We start from the raw sequence: 24,944 nt of genomic DNA, 5'->3' as shown, positions 1-24,944 counted from the left end.
GCAGTAGAGCCATAGAGGCATATACATGGTATATATATATATATATATATATGGTTTTTGTTTCTTAAATATCAAATTAATGATAAGTAATTGACATGCCTGTAGGGTTTTTAATACAGTGGTAAATACAGAACATACTGAGGCACTTAGCATCTTTTTTAAACTTGAACTCTAGGCAAACAGCTGAATACACAGAAAAAATACACATAGAGCAGTTTTTAAAAATCAAAATAATGTTAAGTAATTGACATGCCTGTAGGGTTTTTAATACAGTGGTAAATACAGAACATACTGAGGCACTTAGCATCTTTTTTAAACTTGAACTCTAGGCAAACAGCTGAATACACAGAAAAAATACACATAGAGCAGTTTTTCTTGCCAAGGATTTGTATTTAAGTTAATCCATTCTTAAGATTTACAAAGACCCTTAACACAGGACAACTCGCAATAAAGACATACAGTAATGTACTCTCTCTAGCCCCCCTGGACAATACATTTACAGCAGCAGACTGATGAGAGCACCCTCATGCTCACTATGCTCTCTCCTCCTCACTTCATTGTCTCCCAGTATTGCACCTCCGTCTCCTATTCTGAGTGCTACCATGTAGGGAATTGCAAGCGGTTGATATTAAAGTCAGAAACTTAGAATAGCCGCATGAAAAAACATTGAATGAATGCAGAGGGCCATTATTTTGCATCTTTTATATCCAAATGGAGTTCAGTTTCAGTGGTATGCAATAAATAAACTTACATGCTAATGATAAACCATAAGGAAAGTACAAATCAATCTTACCCAATGTACTTACCACAAGAACTGCTTTAATTGCTGAATCTTAATGAATCAATCCCTTAGTGTGTTATCTTCGCTAATCAGTTTAAATTAGAGAATAACTGCAATAACTGCATTAGCATTTTCAGACAGAAGCTAGATAAAAAAGATACAGTACTGCATTTTTACTCAGAAAAGCAAGAAAGACAATCAGAGCAGTGGTGCCCAAACTTTATAATACAATTGTGTGGCTGTACATTCAGCTCATGTCACCATCTTCTGCTCCTGCACTCAAACACTGAGCTTACAGCTGGTTCTTTACTTTTAAACCCTGGCATGCAATTGAAGACAGAGCACATACCGTATATGGCAGTGTAAGCTTACATAAACTCAGTCCAAGAGCTGTCTTGGCACTAGGTAAATAAAAAAGTAGAAAGAGCAAAAAACACTATGGGGTCTATTCACGGAGCTGCCGAAGGATCTAGCCGTAGCTTCGGCCGATCCTTCGGCTAGCTTCGGTTACGGGAGTCCATCGGTTAATTCGAACCGAGAACCTGCTGTACGGATAGCCCGTACAGCTCCCGATCATGGCCGAGCGGCTCAGCCGAGCCGAACGCATGTGCATCGGCTCGGCGGAGCCGTGCTGAAATGGGGGGGGTGAGGGAAATGTATAAATGACAGTATTTAGTAAATGGCAGTGTTGAGGCTATCCATGGGGGTAAGCAAATGTAAAGCATGTAGAAACACAAGATGATCTAGGAAGAAGCTAAGGAGTCCAGACATTGGAAACAAAGAAGACGTTTTAAAAGTCATGTGCCAGTAATGCAACAGATCAGCTAAGAGTGAGTGAGTATCTTTGTTGGGCCTATTAGAAGGTTTAGTCCAAGAAAGGCTCTCAAATCTAGGTGGGCTAGATATCTTTCAACTTCTATCCATAATTTACATTTTCTACTTGCAAACTAGTCTATTACACAAAAGATCAGATAATGTATGGTAATATCCGCAAAGGATCAGATTTATCCAGCTCGGTATAGCTGGTAGTGATTTGTAACATTCAGTTGAACTTGTGCTATGATGTAGAATATCACTCTAGAATAACACAGAATTTATCACTCTTTCAAGTAGTTTTACCAGTTCTTTTGAGCTGTTAGGAAGCTGTGTAAAAACAGAATCAACATTCTGGACTTTTGTTTCAGCAGTGGCAGTCAAAGGGTTAATCATTCTATATTCTGTAGTATGTGTAAAGTGTAAATCCACAGAATTTAATCTTGATGACCTTATAGCAAGACCTTTACTAAAGAGTTATTTACTATTTCTTTCTATAACATTAACATACATATGCTAAGGGAACCGTAAAGCATTGTCTATGTGCAGTGGAGTAGAGTAAAGAAGAAATTCTGCAAAGGACATGCAATGCTTTTCATTGTGAAGGTTGGACTTCTGCTGGATAAGACTTACTTGGGATTTTTCTGTAGTTTTGGGCAGTTCAAAAAGGAAGGGTATATTTCAGAATGGACCCCCCTTTTTAGCTTTGATCTAAGTATCAGAATGTAGGTGTGCCAATATACATAAATATCAAAAAGGAAGCAGTCTAAAGTGAGCTATGTTTTATTTGTTAAAAAAAGTTTATAAAGCATGCTTGTGCTTTTAGAAGATCTCACAATGCCTTATGGCTCAGTATTTAGGAGGTCAGCTTACATCTGCTATATAATAAAGGTTTTCAGCTCATGACTGTTTGTTAAGGAGTTGTAATAAATACTGTGTTCATTTTGGCAGCAGTGCCAAATGCTACACATAATTTTATCTGCATACAATATGACACTCCACTTTTACCTTTCCACAGTAAACAAATGAAAATTAAGAAAGCCTTAGACCTTTTTTCAATTTCTGTCCTTTAACAATACTCTACGCATTGACTAGTTGTTAAATTCTATCACAATGCTAATTTGTTTCTGCAGTATTCCCTTCTGCATTATAGAGTTTGGGGTTTTGGGGTGATACTAGGTTTCAATTTTCCAAAACAATAAAAAAACAATACTGAGCACCATGTCTGTGATTACTCTCTTTAGCAGTTTTCATCCTTCTATTAACTATGATAACCCCTTTCCAGATTATGTTAAGAAGGGTGAAATAATGGCAGTTGAATTATTAGGAAAAGTCACCTTTTTTGATTGGTTATTAGCCAGCCCTTATGTATTGTATTATTGAGATTTAGTATTAGAAGTAGATTCTTAGAGATGGTGTGTGATTTAACTTTAAAGGAGAACTATGGGGTTCTATCTTTTCTTGATTAATGCATTCCTTAGGCTAAATAAGTAAATTATGGAATTTACTCTAATTAGCCAAAATGCACAGTAAGGCTGTAAACCCTTATTTAAGATGGTGGGCGGGGCTAAGCGCCGCAATGAGGAGACATCCCGACGTGTCTGACGGGATCCTCCACACTGATCTTCCTCACTGTGACTTTAACATTCAGTTGAACTTGTGCTATGATGTAGAATATCACTCTAGAATAACACAGAATTTATCACTCTTTCAAGTAGTTTTACCAGTTCTTTTGAGCTGTTAGGAAGCTGTGTAAAAACAGAATCAACATTCTGGACTTTTGTTTCAGCAGTGGCAGTCAAAGGGTTAATCATTCTATATTCTGTAGTATGTGTAAAGTGTAAATCCACAGAATTTAATCTTGATGACCTTATAGCAAGACCTTTACTAAAGAGTTATTTACTATTTCTTTCTATAACATTAACATACATATGCTAAGGGAACCGTAAAGCATTGTCTATGTGCAGTGGAGTAGAGTAAAGAAGAAATTCTGCAAAGGACATGCAATGCTTTTCATTGTGAAGGTTGGACTTCTGCTGGATAAGACTTACTTGGGATTTTTCTGTAGTTTTGGGCAGTTCAAAAAGGAAGGGTATATTTCAGAATGGACCCCCCTTTTTAGCTTTGATCTAAGTATCAGAATGTAGGTGTGCCAATATACATAAATATCAAAAAGGAAGCAGTCTAAAGTGAGCTATGTTTTATTTGTTAAAAAAAGTTTATAAAGCATGCTTGTGCTTTTAGAAGATCTCACAATGCCTTATGGCTCAGTATTTAGGAGGTCAGCTTACATCTGCTATATAATAAAGGTTTTCAGCTCATGACTGTTTGTTAAGGAGTTGTAATAAATACTGTGTTCATTTTGGCAGCAGTGCCAAATGCTACACATAATTTTATCTGCATACAATATGACACTCCACTTTTACCTTTCCACAGTAAACAAATGAAAATTAAGAAAGCCTTAGACCTTTTTTCAATTTCTGTCCTTTAACAATACTCTACGCATTGACTAGTTGTTAAATTCTATCACAATGCTAATTTGTTTCTGCAGTATTCCCTTCTGCATTATAGAGTTTGGGGTTTTGGGGTGATACTAGGTTTCAATTTTCCAAAACAATAAAAAAACAATACTGAGCACCATGTCTGTGATTACTCTCTTTAGCAGTTTTCATCCTTCTATTAACTATGATAACCCCTTTCCAGATTATGTTAAGAAGGGTGAAATAATGGCAGTTGAATTATTAGGAAAAGTCACCTTTTTTGATTGGTTATTAGCCAGCCCTTATGTATTGTATTATTGAGATTTAGTATTAGAAGTAGATTCTTAGAGATGGTGTGTGATTTAACTTTAAAGGAGAACTATGGGGTTCTATCTTTTCTTGATTAATGCATTCCTTAGGCTAAATAAGTAAATTATGGAATTTACTCTAATTAGCCAAAATGCACAGTAAGGCTGTAAACCCTTATTTAAGATGGTGGGCGGGGCTAAGCGCCGCAATGAGGAGACATCCCGACGTGTCTGACGGGATCCTCCACACTGATCTTCCTCACTGTGACTGACAGTGATTCTTGAGAGCTGCTGCGCATCCACAAATATATGGACATGCGCAGCATCAATCTGCAGGGATCTCCAGTGACATCATTGATGCCATGAGTGTTTAACTTGGATGTTGTTGCCATCTCTGTGTGCTGGTCAGGTTGACCTTCTTTGACTTTAAAGATAGGATTGCGGCTTGTGTTTTTTTCTGAATTAAATTTTTGCCTGAATTTAAATTCAACAGCATAACATTGTGTATAAACACAAGAGTGAAACAAGGTTCATCAACACATTCACAAATTTGCAAGGTAGCAGTTTGTGGTGCCGTGTTCTGAACCCTGGTTGCTGGCCCTATGTGGGTGATCTGAGAGTTGCTACTCATTATATTTGTGGGGCACTGTACATTAGATTTTTCTATTGTCTACAAGTTCTTTGTTTTTCTCCACAGTGTTTGTATTAGTGAATTTGTGAGTCTAGTCTTTTCTCTTTATTTAATAGTTGCTCATTTCTTTTTTTCAGAATTATTGCATATCTTTTCAGAAAATGATGATCTCTTTTGTTTTTTATGATGATGTGCTCACTTTATCATGTAGCTTGTGTCTCATACAGTGCGATTTGCTATCTTTAATCACATATTTCAATTACACAGTTTACCAGACATGTGGATTCCAATTTTCTAATTTCAGGCAATTCTTTCCAATTTGCCTCACAGGAATTTCAAGCTTTTCTTCAAAAATTGGAGTTCTGCCACACATCAAGCTCCTATTATCTTCTGTCCAACGGGTTGGCAGACAAAGGGGTACAGACTATTAAATTGATGCTCAGAATTAAAAAAAATCAAAGGTGGATAGTATAGACCACCATCTTTTGCTGTTGAACTGACAAATGATCCAGATAGAGTTGTTGGAGCATTCACTTGCTTGTGGACACAAATCTAAAAACAAAGCTGAAAATATTGTATTACTGTACTATTTTAATCCAATAATATCACTTGTCTGTTCAACAAATAATAGATGAAACACTAAAGGAAAAATAAAAATGTATTTTATTAAATTAGTAATTTATTGCTGTTTAGCTGCTGCTGGAATTACTTTTTTTCTTAGTTTTATATTTTTTTCTGCAAAAAATACAAAAACTCTGTTGGGATCTATTGTGTTAGTTTTGGGGGGAAGGGGTAGGATTTTAGTTTATTATTTTTTGGTGGTTGACATACAGTATTTTATTTTTGTAGGGTCTTTTATTTTTTATTTTTGGGTGGTAAGAACTTGTTGGTGACACATTTAAAGCTGGCGGCCTTTTGTTAGCAGCACATCACTGCCCACTATTGCAGTCTAGCTTACTGCACATAATCACCAATGTGTCAAGTGCACCAAAACAGCACATTTTCAATCCCCCATTCACCATAGCTGCTATTGTCATTATAGTCAACATTTGGAATATTCAGATTCCAGTTCAGATACCAGTGCCGATACTTGGAATTTTCATGTGTACTACCGGGGTTGCAGCTGGGACCTAGCTCTGGTGCTCCACCACTATCACTATTTTATATGTGTGTACTTGGACAAGTATCGGTACTTGTACTTGAAAAAATTATATTGGTGCATCACTTATATATTTTTATATAAAAACATACATTAAAACAAGGGTGCACAAATCCCAGGAGCTCTGTATGCTCATTAAAAAGGACAGCTGCCTTTTTACTTCTGAATTTTTCTGTAGTCTAGTTTTGGAGCTGGAAAAGTATCTGTGCATGTACTTGTAACAAGTACGGTACTTGGTATCTGAACATCCCTAGTCAACATACAGCATACCGCTGTTGGCCTGCCATCATTATTTTCTCCTTCAAATGCTGATGGTCTGACATCCATTACCATCCTCTGCCACCACTGCTGGAGCATCCATTACCATCTCCTGCCACTGCTGCTGACCTGCCATCCATTACCATCTCCTGTCACTGCTGCTGGCCTGCCATGTATTACCATCTCCTGTCACCACTGCTGGCTTTTTCACCATTACCATCTCCTGGTACCTTTGCTGGCATGCTATCTATTATGATCTCCTGCCACCACTGTTGTCCTGCCACCATTACCATCTCTTGCCACCACTGATGCCATCAGTTAATATGTCATGCAACTGTTATCATATTCTGTCACTGTTGATGGCCTGCCATCCATTCAAATCTCCTACCATCATTATTTCCTGCCACCCCTGCTGGCCTGCTATTCATTTAATGCTGACTGCATAATGTTTTTGCCTTTTGTCTCTGACATAATCCAATGCAATTTTTGTTTCTAGATAAAAAAAAACAAATTTTTCAATTCTTAGATGTGGCCTACTAAAAATGACAGCTGCCTCCTAACTTCTGAATTTTTCTGTAGTCTAGTCTTGGAGCTAGAAAATTATATGTACATGTACTTGGTATCTGAACATCTCTAGTCAACATACAACATATCGCTGTTGGCGTGCCACCATTATTATCTCCTTCAAATGTTGATGACCTGACATGCATTACCATACTCTGCCACCACTGCTGGCTTGATATCCATTACCATCTCCTGCCACTGCTGCTGGCCTGCCATCCATCACCATCTCCTGCCACTGCTGCTGGCCTGCCATTGATTCAAATCTCCTACCATCATTATTATCTCCTGCCACCCCTGCTGGCCTGCTATTCATTTAATGCTGACTGCATAATGTTTTTGCCTTTTGTCTCTGACATAATCCAATACAATTTTTGTTTCTAGATAAAAAAACTAATTTTCACTTCTTAGATGTGGCCTACTAAAATGACAGCTGCCTCCTAACTTCTGATTTTTTCTGTAGTCTAGTCTTGGAGCTGGAAAAGTATCTGTACATGTACGTGTACTTGTAATGAGTACGGTACTTGGTATCTGAACATCTCTAGTCAACATACAACATATCGCTGTTGGCCTGCCACCATTATTATCTCCTTCAAATGTTGATGGTCTGACATGCATTACCTTCCTCTGCCACCACTGCTGGCTTGCCATCCATTACCATCTCCTGCCACTGCTGCTGGCCTGCCATACATCACCATCTCCTGCCACTGCTTCTGGCCTGCCATCCATTCAAATTTCCTACCATCATTATTATCTCCTGCCACACCTGCAGGCCTGCTATAAAAATACCTTTTTTTTTAAATGTCTTAGATATGGCCTACTAAAAAGGCTTACATGTGATTGTGAAATATTTCTGTGACATTATCTATTTCTGGGTTAAAAAATGCCTTGTCTCTCTTTTCTAATGTGTCCTACTGAAAAGGCTTACATGAAGTGTTTTGTGTCTTTGACAAAATTTGCTGTAATTTTTATTTCTGGATAAAAAGTGAATGGCCTCTCCCTCTTTTATTGTGCATCTACAATATTTTGCCTTTTGTCTCTGACATAATCTGCTGTAATTTTTATTTGAGTTTTTTTTAAACCTGCCTCTCCTTCTCACACTGCTGCCCAATCTAACAGCTAGCATCAAGCCATCATGCATTATGTCTGACTATTGTCTCTGAAATATGACTCTGTAATTATATTTCTTCATAACAATTCTTCATTTCTGAAATGTGAGGTTCTAGTTTTGAAGTGTTTTGTGCACTCTGCATTGACATTTTATCAAACTTTGTAGACAATACAGTGTGGTGTGGCACTAAAAAAGTTCACATGAAATGTTTTGCCACAGTTTGCCAGTTGTTATGCATTTGAAGGAATTAACATTATTGTATTTCAAAGTGTAAACCTTCTGATAGCTGTTAGATCTGTTCTGTCTACTCCTTCAAATGCTCAAATGTGACTATTACTGCTAGATAAAAAAAATCACGTGTTACAACAAAAACTACCTAAAAAAACTTTAGAGGTAAAATTAATCAAATAGGGATATGGTTGCTTTATGTAAGCCAAGGAATAATGTATTACACATACAGAATGTGAAGCCTGGGTACAGTGTCACTGATGTTGTGCCCATAAATCAAAATGTTCTATAATACCACATATAGCTTGAAGCCATTTTTGTAGCATGTAATTTGAAGAATTGGTGTTTTTCCCATGTTACCCTCAAAGTTTCATGAAGTCGGGGAAAGTCTTTCTCCGCTAAACTATATATATATATATTATTTTTTTTGCTTTGGCACATGTCTCCCAAGGCAGTGTCCAGCTCCCTAAGCTCCCTATGCCATTTTTTGACAACCTTTTACCTATTAGCCTTGAAAATGGAGAAACTGGCAAACTTTGCAGTGCATTTTATCACATGCACCCATGAATTGAACTGAAGCAAGTTTGCCAATCACTAATGTTTATCAGTAAAACTCAGAGAGTGCAATACTAATTGCTTGCTCAGATGAAATGAGTATATAACCCTTGCTTACAGAGCACATGACATCTCACCTTCTCCACCCATATTGTCACAGACAGCCAAGTTTAGTCTATTTGAAGAACAACAACTTAAAATTAGCATGACCTTACAGATAAAAATATGTGTTGCAGAAATGAACCGAAGGGGTCCTGGTGCCGAAGCTAGCCGAAGGATCGGCCGAAGCTACGGCCAGATCCTTCGGCAGCTTTGTGAATAGACCCCTATATTTGCATGTGTCCTGGGTATATGGGATCCCAGAATATGCTGTGTGTAAATTGTAGTATTTCACTGACTTATTTCACTTTCAGGATATAAAACATAACTGCAGCCCTTTTACTTACCATAGTGAATATGCTGTTGAAATATTGGTGTTGTTAAGTTAGGTCACACCCTTATCTCAGCACATGCACTGGGCTGTATATTTAAAATTTAGCACACATTGACTCTAGTCTGTTTTCTTTCAGCAGGTTGTGTCCATCTGTTCTTCACAGCTGAGTTATATACTCCTATGTGTTTTTGTTGCCCCAATTGGTTAGTAGGGTTTTTGAGCTTTTGAAGCTAAACATCATATAAACAACTAAATACCCAGATAAAATACATATAATGTAGCTCTTTCACCTGCCAAAATACATGTATTTCTATCCATCTTATTCTGGGATTTACATACCACAAAGTCCTGTCTTGCAGGGCAGGAGACCTATGTTTCTGCTTCAGTTAAAGTAACACTTACAGGTCTTCTCCCCACCCCCAAGTAACATACTGATGAGCTTATGTATTTGTCTTTCTGCTTTGTCTTCTTGTCAGCATGCTCCTTGCAGTGCAAAAGGCTTATAACAAGTGAAATTCAGGCGCTTACACTGTTTTCTTTAAAACAATGTAATAAACAATACAGAGCTGCATTATTTGTGTATTGTAAATCTCTCTGGAGTTTAGCCTTTAAAAAACCTGCTTCAACAAAGTATAGAGGGTACTATTGCTAACCTCTCTATGAAATATTAGTTGCCAAGCTATCGTGCTGAATCAATGTTTTAGTACATTGAGTCACTGACCCAGTTCAAGTATTGACATCAAAAGTTCTGATTTCCCTCTGACTTTCCTGGTTTCTGTGCTTGTTCTTTGTCAAAGACTTAAGTATTGAAGTCACATATATGTATATAGGCTTGAAAAGACTGTTCATTACCAAGTGATTATATATGTTGTGTTACAAAATGTAATACAACATTACATAACATAGCAACCACTTTAAACATGCATTTAACAGTTCAATTCTCTTAATTGTGCAGGTACCTCTGTTATTCAGGTGACAGCTACAGATGGGGATGACCCTACATATGGAAACAGTGCCAGAGTTGTATACAGCATTCTCCAAGGACAGCCGTATTTCTCTGTTGATCCCAAAACAGGTAGGTAACCAGAATACCAGATGTGTATTTCATTATCTGAATGTTAAACAAAAAGGAGGTTTTTTTTTTTTCAGCGAGAATGGTAAAGCTGTAATGATGACACTGTCTTGTATATTAATAGAGTCATTTAGGAAGAGCTGTATCTATTATATTCCATTCCAATCACTGTAATTCTATTTTAATACAGGGGGAAAACCACATTTACTGAAATTATGGTTTCCATACATCACCAGCTGGTTATCATGTTTTTTTTAAAAATCTATGGCAAGTTGTGATGAAGAAGGGATAAACAATAAAAAGAATCAGTCCTAAGAGAGTTGTTTACTGCACATCATGACATATACAGTTTAAAATGGATGTTTAAGAAAAAGGTGTTAACTCCTAATAATATATTGTATTTTAATAATTTAATTTTAGCTGATTCCATTTGGTTAGTCTGAGTGAAAATGGATTTGATAAATTTGTGTTTCTCAAACGAAAATCTCTTTTACGGCTGAGTACTGTATCTTTCATTGGAAATACTCCAGCACATTTGTTAGATGTTGTAAAAATGTAGAACATCTCTTTTTTTAATTCAGGTCTTTAAAATTCCCAAAGCATTAGGTTGTATTCTCTTTCATCAGTGCCAAAAGACATTTATGTACTGGTTTTAAATAAAGAAGGTAAACATCATATTGTTTAGAAATATGTGCTTAAACAGATCACATCTACACATCTACTTGATTCATGCTAGATAATACTGACAGAACATACAAACTATGCACATATGCATTAGTTTGTATAGCTAAGGATATGTCTGTGAATTATTTAATTTATTTAGGCCATTGTATACTAGCAGTAGTTAGTCACATTCAATTGGATCTGTTCTGTTATGCTGAAGACATTTTACCACTCATCCAGGAATCCTCCACAGTTATTGATAGTTATATGTCAACCTTTCCTGATTAAGTCTGTTAGATCTGGGCAATTCAAACTGAGTGTATGATGAAAAAATACACAAGCAAAGGTGACCTACAGTACCCTGTTTCCCCGAAAATAAGACCTACCCTGAAAATAAGACCTAGTATTATTTTTGGGAATTGCTAAAATATAAGACCTACCCCGAAAATAAGACCTAGTATTATTTTTGGGAATTGCTAAAATATAAGACCTACCCCGAAAATAAGACCTAGTATTATTTTTGGGAATTGCTAAAATATAAGACCTACCCCGAAAATAAGACCTAGTATTATTTTTGGGAATTGCTAAAATATAAGACCTACCCCGAAAATAAGACCTAGTATTATTTTTGGGAATTGCTAAAATATAAGACCTACCCCGAAAATAAGACCTAGTATTATTTTTGGGAATTGCTAAAATATAAGACCTACCCCGAAAATAAGACCTAGTATTATTTTTGGGAATTGCTAAAATATAAGACCTACCCCGAAAATAAGACCTAGTGTGTTTTTTTGAGCCAAAAAAAAAGATAAGACAGTGTCTTATTTTCGGGGAAACACGGTAGAAACATTATGTTAAAACACTCTCTAGATCCAGTGATTAATGGCCAACTCACACTGTTGCAATCACGCAGTAATGCCAAATCATGCAGTAATGCCAAAGTTACTGTAATGCACATTACAAGCATCAGCACATTGCAGTGATAGGCATTTTTGATGGGACCCACATGCATTAAAGTACAATGCACAGTAATGCACAACAATGTGTTGTGGAGTAGTTTGTTGCTAAAAGTGATGCACATTCATTTTTTAATTGGTGCCTGTATGAATCTGAATTTTCTCATAGTGCAAGAAAAAAATGCCAAAAGATGTGATGCAGAGCAATATATGTACTCTATCCCACTAAAAAGATATAGGTTTAAACTAACTGATCTGTTTTGGATTGAATTGATGTCAACTGCACAGCACCAAACAATTTTGTTTGCATATACATGTGCTGAGAGGAACTGAGAGGAGGAAAGAGCATAGAAATTACCTTATCAGTCTATTGCTTCTTCTTAACTGTCCAATAACAGGTTGAGATCTGGGAGGTGACTTATCTGTGTAGTTTAACTGCAGCACGTTTTGGTCATCAGGGATAAGCAGAGTGGTTCTAAAGAAATTGATTTTGCTGTAAAATTTTCAACCTCTTCATTTCTTCGACTGAATTGCTTAGCCAAACATTACTTGAAAAATATATATCTTTATTTAGAGGGTGCATTTTTTGAGGGTATTTAGGGTAGCCTAATTTATTTAATTTAATGTCCTTTTTTTCTGTGTGTGTGTATTTGATCATTATGTACGGTTGCTTTTGTTTTTTTTTAAATTTTACTGTCTGTTTTTTTTTTTCTTTTTGTACCATAATAATAATAAGACTAAAAAGGAGGTATTTTTGAAAAAAGTTTGGAAATAGATGAAAAAAAGCTTCTACCAACCCCTTAGTGTACATTTAAAGTTTTTGCACCTTTAAAACCTGCAAAAAAAACTTATATTTGCCTTATTCTATTGTCTCTATTGCATTTTGCCAAACTGGGGAAATTTCACTGAAATTCCTTGATTTTTTTGGGCCCTAAAATATTATGGACATGAAAATTCTTAATTTTGCTCATTCCTAGTTCCTAAGCTGACTAGCTGGCTGGATGACAGGGCTATTTAAATTCCAGGATTGGGAAGGCAGTAATACAAATCCTTTACTAGATAAAAAAAAATCCAATATATGCATATGTAGTTCAGCTTTAGGTCCGAAATCAGATACAAAAATGTATTACACAATGGGGTTGATTTACTAACCTTATAAACACACCACGAACATGTATACACCTCTGTAGTGTGTTCCCTCCCAGCATGATCTATGGGTGGAATCTAAACACCTTTGTAGTGTGTACACACCCAGCAGGTGTGCTGTGCAAAGCCTTGCATGAATTGCAAGGTGATGTTGTGTAAATTAGCTCTATGTTGTGTTGCTTGCGTTGATGAATGCAGGAATGCATGAGCTAACCATTTTTGTCTAAACTGTGAAGCAGCATTATATATGCATCGTGTGCATGATTTCTCCATATATGGCATTAGTGGAAATATGCTTTTAGAGACTTTTTGGTTGATAAATAAGTTTTGGTGTGTGAAAATCACACGCACCTGTTTAGGTTAGTAAATCACCCCCAATGTATTCATTTTGTATTTGTAACATTATATTCAGCATGTAAGTGCTGTGGTGTGATCAATAAATGAGGACATTATATACTATGGATACTTTTTCATTTTTATCTCAGCATGCTGCCATTAGTAAACTTGCTTTATGTCAGTATATTTAAATATACTTGATATTGCTGTAAAGTTGGACTTTAGCCAAACAGCTAAATATACAGTTAAATAAAGCCATACATTTATATACATACATTTTTTGATGATAGACTAGAAGGGGGAGTGGGAAATGAAGAGCTAATTGTAGTCCAAGTATAGAGGAGTGAGAGTGAAAATAACTGGATGGGCTGAGTGTAATTGTAGGGGACAAGGTTAGCACAGTGAGGCTCCTGCAAAAAGCAACATTTGTGGAGACTGGGGAGCACAGAATGCCAGAGACACTGAAAACACAAAAGTGGTGACAAGACAGCAGGACAAGACTTGGAGCAGGGCTCCAAGTTAAGGTAACATATAAAATATAAGGAATGAGGATGCATGTAACAGGCAGTATTGCAGAGTAAGATTTGGTTGGAAATTAGTGTTTCACATTGTGAAGACATAATTAGGCTGTAATGTTCACAGTGGGGGAACTGTGCAAGAGAAGGAAATGCAGACAGTATGGGGGGAAGCTACAAAAGGTAGGCTAGTGTAAATAGTATGTGGAAAGTTTTGAAATAGGAATGCAGAGAGTGAATAGCAATGTAACTGAGAAAACAGCATGTATGCTGGGAAATTGCTGCAGTTGCAGTACAAAACTATATAAAAATGGTCTAATTTGAAAGACAGTTACGCACACATGCACTTCATGATAGTCATTCCTGGTATAAGAATCCTTTTGCAGTAAAAGCTTGCACACAAAAAGAAGAACTGAGGCTCATGTATGCTGTGATGCCAGGGTTAAGATTCACATGTGATCTTAGCAGCTGGTCAGGGCAAAACAGTAAGCTCTGGGCTCTTTTTTATGAACTGAGCATTTACAGCAAACAGGATGCAGCTTCCCATGGTGGTAGATTTGTCCAGTGAAAAAGGTTGCAACCCCCTTTTTAATGATGTATTACTTAGAAGACCCATCTTAGGAGTCATTCATGGAGGAATTAGAAGTTCATTTCATACTGTAATATCTATGTTTTTTGCCCAAATAAACATGCATACTTATATCAATAGGGTGTATACACCAGACCAACGTGGTGCATGCATTCCAATGAACAAAAGCTACTGGGAGAAAAATAAAATTTCAATGACTGTCACAGCCGTTTGCCATTTTTGTTGGTTTTATTAGTATTTAGTGCAGTTTATTATATAGCTACAATATGATTACCTTAGGTTTTTTAAGTTTTTGGGAGAAAAATACAGCTTCAATGACTGTCACAACCATTCTGTTGGTTTTGTTATTGGGTATAGTTAATATAATGGCTAAAATAAGAGTACCTTAGGTTTTGACAGGTGCACAGGGGCTGGTAGGGTTATTGAATAGTTTTTAATACGTCCATTCAAACAAAATATATTTTAGATTTTCTTGGAGGATATTCCTAACAACTAAAGGAATAACTCACTGGCAGTCAAAAAGTCATGTTTCATGATTTTAGAAAAAACTTCTACAGTTGAGCTTGAATTTAAAACTTTGGAGCCTTAGTATAGTGCAGACATGTTTCTTCCCAATCTTTTTGTGTTTATATAATTGTAAATCCACAATATGTTACTTTTTGAATTTCTCGACTTAGTGGACCGTTTTTCTGAATATTTTTTCATGGAGCATTCTTTTAACTGTGGCATTATTGATTGTATCTTTAAAAAAATATAGTGATAGTATATATTTTAAAGTATTAATGATGTTTGAAGTGCTAAATCTACAGAAGTACAGTATATCTTACAATCTATGAAAATCTGCAAAAGCTGAAAGTTTCAATGGCTACAATCTTATAACCTTTCTATAAACACAGATTACCCTCATCCAAAGTGATTTGTGTGAAAATTGAATTTTCGGTAACATTATTTTGCAAGTCTGTCCTGGTATATTTATCATTTCAGGTGTTGCAGAAAAAATGTTTTCTACTCTGTTAATTATCCAGGAAAATGTTGTATCTCCTACACTTTTTTGAGCAGTTTATATCTTTGTTATATAGTTTTGATTTGCTATCCTGTTGGTTCTCTTCTAATAGATTTTAGATTTACGCATAATAAAACTTTAAAAACATTTTTTTTAATTAACTTAATGAAACTGTATTCACTTCAACATCCAAATTCATCCAAAGCCACCCTCTTGCAAAGCACCATGTTGGGACATGCCTTATCTCCACATCATTAATCCCCATAAAAGTGAAATTAGGGGTTTGCAGGGGCGGGGGCACTTTTCATAATAAGAATTTTGTACAGAGTACATATTACTCCCTGTTACTCGTTCCCAAAAAAAATTGGGAATGAGTAATATCACCCTGAACCTGTTTACAAACATCAGCTGGGTTAAGGCAAGCAAACTGGCCAAATATTACCAATTTGTTCAGATGATCGCTGAACTGAAGTTCATCCCTAATCATCATTTTACAAATGGTAATTTCACTATTTTGTTTTTATTTTTTTAATTTAGTTATATTACTGTTTCCTACTATTATTAGCATATAGCTTATTAGCTTATTAATATTACCTCTATGTTATCTGAAGCCATATACAGTATTAATGATAATCATATATCTTGTCTAGAATATACCTATGGTTGCAGCATTTTGTAATTACATATATTATCTAGATCCTTAATCATTTGGGGTAGGTGTATTAATATCCCTATTCATACACAAGATAAGCAGTTGATTATATTTATTCCTGTAATATTTATTTAGAGGTTATGCCTAACTTTTATTGATCTGTTTTAACTTTGCAGTGCCAGTATGGCAGCTCAAAAAAAAGGATTTCACTCTTATGAACACTTAAATGATTTCGATTTACAGAACACATTCTCCAAACAGTTAAATATGTTTTACTTAAAGAAACTTAGCAATGTTTCTTCTTGCCTGAGACAAGGCTAATAGGTTCAGCTGTACATGGCCATCGTATGATTCCTTGGGGCTGCATACCACTTATAGGGAAAGCATGTCACTCTCATTGAAGCTGAACAGTATGTCCTGTGCCAGGGGTCATACAAAGGCTGCTTTCAATAGAGTTTATTGTCTTAGCCAGGTAAAAAGAGACATGGCAGTGTCTGTAATTTATCACTGGTTGTATTGTCATAATTGTGCTTGCAGATGGAAAAACTATATTAACTGCTGAAACACAGTAATTACTGCACTTTTTACAGGTTTAAGTGACTGATGTGCACAGTCTAATGAGACCTTACGCTGTTAGCTAAAGACAAGTTTACACAGCAATAATTAAATATGTGTTTTGTTCCATACTTTAAGGTGTAAGTTCACCCTAGACTTACTCGGGGAACCCTAACCAACCATATAACAGGTGTAACTTGATAAATGCACCATGTTTGACTTATTTCTGCTCTCTGGTTGTCCAGCAATTGACATTTGAAAATTGCCAGCTATTACCAGTCACACCTGCAACTCATAGGGGTCTATTCACGAAGCTGCCGAGGGCAGCCGAGTGAATGACCGATCTGAAGTGAAGTGAGCCGAACACTGTTCGGCTATTCACTTCAGGCTGGTACGGCTAATTTCAGCCGTACATCGGCTGAAATCAGCCGTACATCGGCTTGCTTTGTGTGGCTTCGGGTCGGCCGAACATGCTCAGCATGTTCGGCCGACCTGAAGTGCAGAAGGAGTTCGACTCAGCCGATCCAACATCTGGATCGGCTAAGCCGAACCTCCGGCAGGCTACTCGCTGCTGTTCGGTCTATTCTTATAGATGCCGAACAGCAGTGAGTGAATAGCCGAATGCCGCTGAGCGGCATTCGGCTCGGCTGTTCTGCTCGCTCCCTCAGAGGTACCGAGCAGAACAGAAAAACAGTGAAAAAAGTTTAAAAAGTAAATAGCAAAGATTGTGCGGAGCTAGCAGTGACAGCTAGCTCCGCCCAATAGTTTCCTATTGTCCGGCGGCTCTGCTGCTGTAAAAACAAAACCCCCCAAAAAATTCTCCCGGGCGCTCTGGAGTCTCCCGCTCCCGGCCGCCAAGTTACGGGCTATTGTGAATAGCCCGTACAGCACCCCTTCGGTTCTACTGAACCGAAGGGGTCCTGGGGCCGAAGCTAGCCGGAGGATCGGCCGAAGCTACGGCCAGATCCTTCAGCAGCTTCGTGAATAGACCCCATAGTGTTGTCCGCTCCCCTCATGTCATCTATGTCTTTGATAGCATTATGGGAGAGAGGAAGTGTGTTAAACTAGTTTCTAGTTGGGTTTTGCAATCACAGAGGGCTGAGCAAAACCATGAGCTGCATGGTTTCACTGATGTTACCTGTCCATTTTAAAATGATTTCTGGAAAACCAGAGCATAGGTAGAAGTCAAACAATGCACTATACATTTATTAAGGTACATGTGTTGTATGTCACATACCTGGCTGGAGACCGAGTGGACAAGGGGCTACCAATGCAACTCTTGCCCCCACACCTCCGGAGATGGAGACAGGGAATGTGGAGATGCAGAGCAGCACAGATATCTGTGCTGGAAGCTGGATGAGGTCTTGTGCAGAAGCCACTGATGCTCAAAGTAGAGGAAGTGGCAGGCAAATCTGCAGGCATTGTCTAATCTGGAGAACCTCTGGAAGATGGAGAGAGTCATGCTGAGGGTGACCAGTTGAGCAGACACCAGACAGCAGGGAAGACAGGAACCAGACAGATGGCCAGTAGCAGATTGAGAGCCGTAGCCAAGATCATACACAGGAGGGCAGAGTAGCAGTGGTACCAGAGCAGCAGGCAGGAGCAAGGTCAGGATAATAAGCCAGGGTCATACATATAATAAGCAAACTAACGAGGTGCCAGATCAAAAGACAAGAAGCAAGGTCCAAGGGTAATGAGTCGGATTCATATGTAAGGAATCATGAATGCAGGATAAACGCAGGAACACAAGGATAGCTGATGACCACACAGCAACTGGCTCCATGCTCAGGCATTGTTTAAATAGGAAATGTGTGCCTGCTCAGGAAGTAGTTTGCCATAAAGCAAAGGATTGAATAAATGATTTGCCTGGCCAATCACAGCTTCATTCCATAGTGGTTAAAAGAAGAATGGGTGGTAATGTGGGATTTGTTGCCTTGAAAAGATGATTTCATTTGGTCATTAAGTTCCACAACTCCATGCAACCTCCATGATTTGTTATTCTTTAAAGTGAACCTGTACTTAGATCATCCACAGTAAAGTTTTTACATACATTACAAACAAGCAATACAAGCACTTCAAAACAAGTCCTCATTTATCACTGTATCTATAGGCATTGCGGAGAAATACATTTTTAGTTCATAATATAGCTATTAAAATCCTAGCTTTTTTCTATGCAAGTACATTTTGGCAGGCTGTCTGCCCTCTAATGTAAGCACACACCAGGTGATTCTAAGCTTTTAGAATTCAATTGCAACCCAATGTTTGAGTCATTGAGGAATAATTACATCACAGTACAAACAGTTGCTGCTGGTTCACACCTGGGCGTTTTTTGCAGCGCTGATCGAAGAGCTGTAAAATGCTCAAGCAGTGAAATCCCAACGCATGAACTAGTACAGGAGCTTCTTTTGGGGTGTTTTTCCGCACGTATCCATTAGGATACAGTCTGATAGATTTTGTAAATATGCGTTTGTCGTGCGTTTTGTTGACCGCAAATCGCAGTAAAAATGAGTGGCCTGAAACGCGCGTCAAACGTGCATATTCCGAATGCCCATGTGTGAACCCAGCCTTAGAGTGATTGTTCTTTTGTTGCTTGTGAAGAACATGGCAACAGTTTAATTCCCATAGTCTGTGCACTTTAAAATTAAGGAGAAAGTGACTTGAGAGGGACATCACTAACTCCTTCAGTATGATCAGATTGGTTTCTATTCTGCCCTCCTATAGTACAATAGAAAGCAGCACAAAAACTGATGAGCGTGTTCAAAAACCAGCAGTTAATAAGGTTAAGTTAATGAGTTTAACCCCAAGCTAAGCTGTTTACAGTTCTCTGAAAAGGCAAACTTAATGGCAAGTCAGTTTGCCCGCCTGCCCAAGCCTCCAGCTGCTGCAGTATTACTACCACCACTAAATAAACTTTCCATCCACCCAGCCTATGTCTTGTTAAAATTTTCATACAAGCTGGCAGGCATCCGGGGTGATATCATTGACCAAATATGGTTGTGACATCAGTCAGCATCCCAACCCTGTTTGTTGACATATAGCAGCTGGCTGGGGAACTGTCATTTGTGTGGTGATTCTGTCAGGACCATTGGTGAGGGTCATCATGTTTGTGTTGGCTGGTTGTCAGGTATTGTGACTGATGATGGATCTACATCACTGGATGAGGTGTTTGATGCTTGGTTTACATCATGGGCCATGTGTTTTTTGTAATTAAATACTTTTTAATGGTGTGTTTTTATGTACTATTGAAATTTTTATGTGAATGAGTTACCAAAGTAATATGTAGATGTGTTCCAGCACAGGTGCAGCTTGACATCCAGTGAGTGATATACAAAAGGAATGGCATTGCTACTGCCCATTATCACAATGTGTTGGTGTAAATAAGATGTTATGTTTTTAGACCTGGAAATGTTTTTACATTGAATGCCTTGTAACATTGCAATGTGGGCTTTATTTCGTTTTTTTTTTACTTTTATGGCCAACCAATGAATTATCAAATTCTTATCTGACTATTTGTTACAGAATTAGCACACAACTGCTCTTTCTTCTTATTAAACATAAGAACTTTCATTATATTACATTAAAGTCTCTCAGTGGCCAAACACAGTTTTTTATATTGGCAAGCCCTCTTCCCCTATTAATATATGTTATCCCCACATGTTTTTAAAATCTAACTTCTTTACAAGTGAAGAAGTCATTTTCTTTGCTCCTGTGACATCATCATAGGAGCTGTCAAGGGATCCAAAAGCGCACCCTGGGCCATTTTCTCCAAAGGATGTTCCTCTGCATTACATGTCCTATAATGCATGGCATGGTGGGTTATCAGCAGTGACAGCACTGAAAATGCTTCTCTATAACATGCATAACAGTAAGATTCATTTTATTCAGAGAGACAATGCTGCAATTAATCTGGAGGCCCTGCAGTATTTTCACCCTGTGGGAGGAAAGGCTTTGTACATGCAAGATGGCCATGTACTTATTGTATTCAAGAAAATGCAAGAAATAATAAATGCTCCCCCATTTCTATGTTTGTAATGGACTTTTTAGGTACTGATATTTCCTATTTGCACAGTTATATTTAAAATAAATATTTTTTTAAGAAAGCCTGACTAAAGCACGGTTTGAAATGGTACATCCATTAGCTATACCTTAAATACCTTAAAATGTGTAAATAAACACATTTTGCATGCACTGGTTACTATTAGAAACTCAAATGTAATACCGGACTTACAAAGGAGATGCAGAAGAAAATATATTTTAATACCTACTGTGCAGCTTTTGGAAATTTAAGATAATTCATTTCATAGCTATAAATGCAGAGGTTTAACACTTAGTTCATGTTTATTTTTCCCCACAGAAACAACTTTGTTAAAAAAACAAAAGAAAAACAAAAGAAGTCATTAAAATTATGTCTAGCAGTTCCAAGAAACTATAGAAGATAGTTCAGTTTAGATAAAATAACTCAGCTAAAATGTATATTCAATTATTGCATTTGAAAATGTAATTTGGCTTCTTTCTTTTTCTTGAGAATAATTGCAACATATTTTGTTTAGACAAAAAAGAGAACGGATTAAAAAAAGGCATTTTCTGCTATTGCTATATTCATTACACATGTTCAGTATAAGGCTTTTTTTTTCATTTCACATGCCTTGTTTTCCTGTATGGTATGTTCTCTTATAATGTTTTTCTTTCTTATAGTGAAATCTAGTTTTCATATGTCCATAAATAAAGAAGTAAGAAAAAACAATCTTCTCCCGACTATTCATATACAAAATAGTGCAAGAGCAATCGTTATTATAGATCACTACTAACTTCTTTTCTGTGGACACTAATAGTGTAATTTGTATTAGCTGGATCAACTCTGAGGGGTCTATTCACTAAGCTGCCGAAGGATCTAGCCTAGCCCATTACACACTGAGAGCGGCCTCTCCATGTTCTCAGTGTGTAATGACAGATGGTGTTCCTGGTTACCTGGTAACCAGGAACGCCATCTGTCATTCCTCCCCCGGTCGCTCTGGGAGTCTAATAGGCTCCCGGCAGCCCGGGAGAGAAACACTATCTCCCAGAAAGGTTCACTCTGCTCGATTGAGCAGAGTAAACCTTTCCCTGCTTTTTTATTCTGTCATCGAGAAAAAATAAATAAAAATAAACATATCAATACTTTAAAAACCCTTCAACTGTGTGCCGGTGAATTACTTTTATTTACTATTAGTGTTTTGCACGGCGCCATTCGTGTGGTCACCTGGGCACCACATATACCTTGTAGTTTTGAGACCGTGACAGTGTGAATGGGATTTGGACTTTGTTGAGAAGAAAAAAAAGACATCACCATAGGAATTCCTATTGGCTATTTCAACTTGCTATTGCACCCGCCCACTGCTGCTGTCAGCAGAGGGGTACCTGCAGTTCTCTATCAGGTCCCCTCTGGTGATTGACAGCAGCATTGGGCGGGTGCAATGGCTAGTTTGCTATTGGCTATTGCAAAGTGAAATAGCCAATAGGAATTCCTATGGTGATGTTTTTTTTTTTTTTAATTTTTTGACAGCAGCAGAACCGCCCAGCCAATAGAAAACAGTTGGGCGGAGCCAGCTGTCACTGCTAGCTCCGCATAATAGTTTTCTAATCTTTTTTATTCCTACTTTTTAAACTATTTTTCTATTCTGCGTGGTCCCACAGAGGGACCGAGCAGAACAGCCAAGCTATTTACTCACTGCTGTTCGGCATCTATGAGAATAGACTGAACAGCAGCGAGTAGCCTGTCGGAGGTTCGGCTTAGCAGATCCAGATGTTGGATCGGCTGAGTCGAACTCCTTCTGCACTTCAGGTCAGCCGAACAGGCTAAGCATGTTCGGCTGATCCGAAGCCGCACAAAGCCACATGATGTACGGCTGATTTCAGTCAATATACGGCTGGAATCAGTCGTACTAGCCTGAAGTAAATAGCCGAACAGCGTTTGGCTCACTTCACTTGGGGTCGATTAGTCACTCGGCTGCCTAAGGCAGCTTAGTGACTAGACCCCTAAATGTCACTGCTTAATGGGAGGGTCAGCCTGCTATAATAACATATGATGCCTACCGTAGAATTATAATTAGGAACAAATGCACCCTAAGAACCTTTGTAGCCATATATCACTGAAATTAGTGACTTTTTGCAATACACCTAGGGGCAATGTGGTGTATACCTACATTTTAGTCAAGGTTGTGTGCAGACTTCTGGGTCTCTCTCTCTCTCCCCTCCTTTCTCTCTTCCTCTCTCCCCCCTTTCTCTCCTTCTCTCTCCCCCCCTTTCTCTCTTTCTCCCTCTCTCACCCTCTCATTTGGTAGTTGGTTGGCACGGTGGCAACCCAATTATGTAAAATTCATACAGGTTTATTCCCTATTCCCTTATTTCCCCATTGCCTGTAAACAGCAGCATAAATCATTGTGGTACTATCGTCTATCATAATTTATTTCTGTAGCTGCACTATGAAATCATCATAGTTGACCATTTATTATTTTTATTTATGCACTTTAAGCCCCCACACAACATTGTTCTGAATAAAAAGGCTTTCAATGAGTCCCATTATATTCATTACATATTATGTGGCAGGAGGGGGAAAGTAGAAGCCTCTTTAACAGAAATAATGCAGAGGTTTATGAACTTTCCCTAGACTAGAGGGCTTGGAATTTGAATCACCACCAATTGTAATTCCTCAATAAATGGAAAGTTGTTACTTACTAAGCAAGCAATGTTTCTCAACAAGTGGCACCTAATGATAATCAGCACTCAGTAAGAAGTGATCAGAGGTGATCTCAAAGATTCTCGTTAAAGGCCCTCATTTCTTATTTTATTTTCCTTGGCTGTAGAACATGTAGGAGAAAAATATTTTCTATCCATATGAATCTTTGAGTTTTACATGCACATAATCATAGTGCCTATACCAAAATCATGTCAGTGGTTGCCTCTAGTGATCATCAAATCAGCCTTGCTTTGATTTGAGGGTCATTCCTCAAGCTCATCTTAAATCCCATTGATTGTAATGGATTCAAATCTTAAAAATCAATTCTGGCAATTTTTAAGGCTAATAGTCAAGGAATTATCAAACAAAGGATGCAGTGGAACAGCTGGGCACTGCATTGGGGGGCAGGGAGAATCTATAAATAAATAAACATCTTTAAAAATACTGATCAGCAGAGAGAGGGGCTTCTTTTTTATGAAACTTCTAGGGGTAATGAGATAAACACCTTTCATTTACAGTATATTACATGCTTGGGAGATGCCTTTAACCTGGATGTAGTGTTATGGAACAGTATCATTCTCACAGAAAGCTTCAGTGTCACTGTATTCTGGCATCACATATTTAACATGTGGTATAGATTATTTTACTTTTACATTATTGTGTGTCTTAAATGCCACTGCAGCACCCTAATATGATTATTTGCAACCTAAAAAAGCTTTATTAGGTAGTTTTGGCTACAAAACCTGTTTCTTTTATCCAGCAGTAATAAGTCTAAAATGACAAGTGGAAGTAGAAGCTACAGCAGATAAAAAAGCTATATTATTAATTACTCCAAAAATAAATAAACATAAATAAAGCAAGCTACAGCACCCAACTTCATACAAATTTGCCAGTGGCAAAACAGTTTCTTTGCATAGTTTATAATCCTTTTTTACAGCATCGCACTATATTGTTTTAAAAGATTAATAAAATGTCAAAACAAAACTCCAAAACCACAATCTCACAGTGCAGTGCAGTGCAGATCAGGCAGTTTTCACCCTGAAATAAAAATTACAGTGGCATTTTTCAGAGTAATTATTTAAATGTATAACTTTGCAGACAACAGCCAGAAATATTGTACAGACTCCATGCACATCATGGACACACTTTTTACTAGGCAGCAAATTCAGAAGCAGAGACCAATCTGGTTTATCATGAAAAATGAATATGCATCATTTCAACAGCTGGAAATATTGTGCACACTCCATAGTCAGCATTGATGCAGTTGAAGTAGGCTACACTTTTTTTTCCAAAATATTTTAGTGACATTTTTCAGAGGTTTTGTCATAGTAAGATGTAATACACATACAATTAAACAATGACAGAAATAGATGGGGGGAAAGAGGTGGTGGAAGCCTGGAGTGGGGGGGGGGGGGGGGGGTGGG

At 37.6% G+C, this 24,944-nt stretch overlaps 1 protein-coding gene across 1 annotated transcript in view; it reads left to right on the top strand.

Annotated features, from left to right (window-relative positions):
* Window positions 1-24,944, top strand: part of LOC108790600 (cadherin-18-like) — a 544,420-nt gene that overhangs the window by 288,369 nt on the left and 231,107 nt on the right. Inside the window, exon 4 of the mRNA XM_018560907.1 lies at window positions 10,274-10,393. Coding sequence (XP_018416409.1) covers window positions 10,274-10,393 — 120 coding nt within the window. The remainder of the gene's footprint in view (window positions 1-10,273; window positions 10,394-24,944) is intronic.

The sequence above is a fragment of the Nanorana parkeri genome, unplaced genomic scaffold (genome assembly GCF_000935625.1).
Source record: "Nanorana parkeri isolate BGI_ZX_2015 unplaced genomic scaffold, ASM93562v1 scaffold487, whole genome shotgun sequence".
Classification (NCBI taxonomy): Eukaryota; Metazoa; Chordata; class Amphibia; order Anura; family Dicroglossidae; genus Nanorana; species Nanorana parkeri.
Note: the sequence above shows the minus strand (reverse complement) of the source record. Positions and strands in the feature narration are given on the sequence as shown.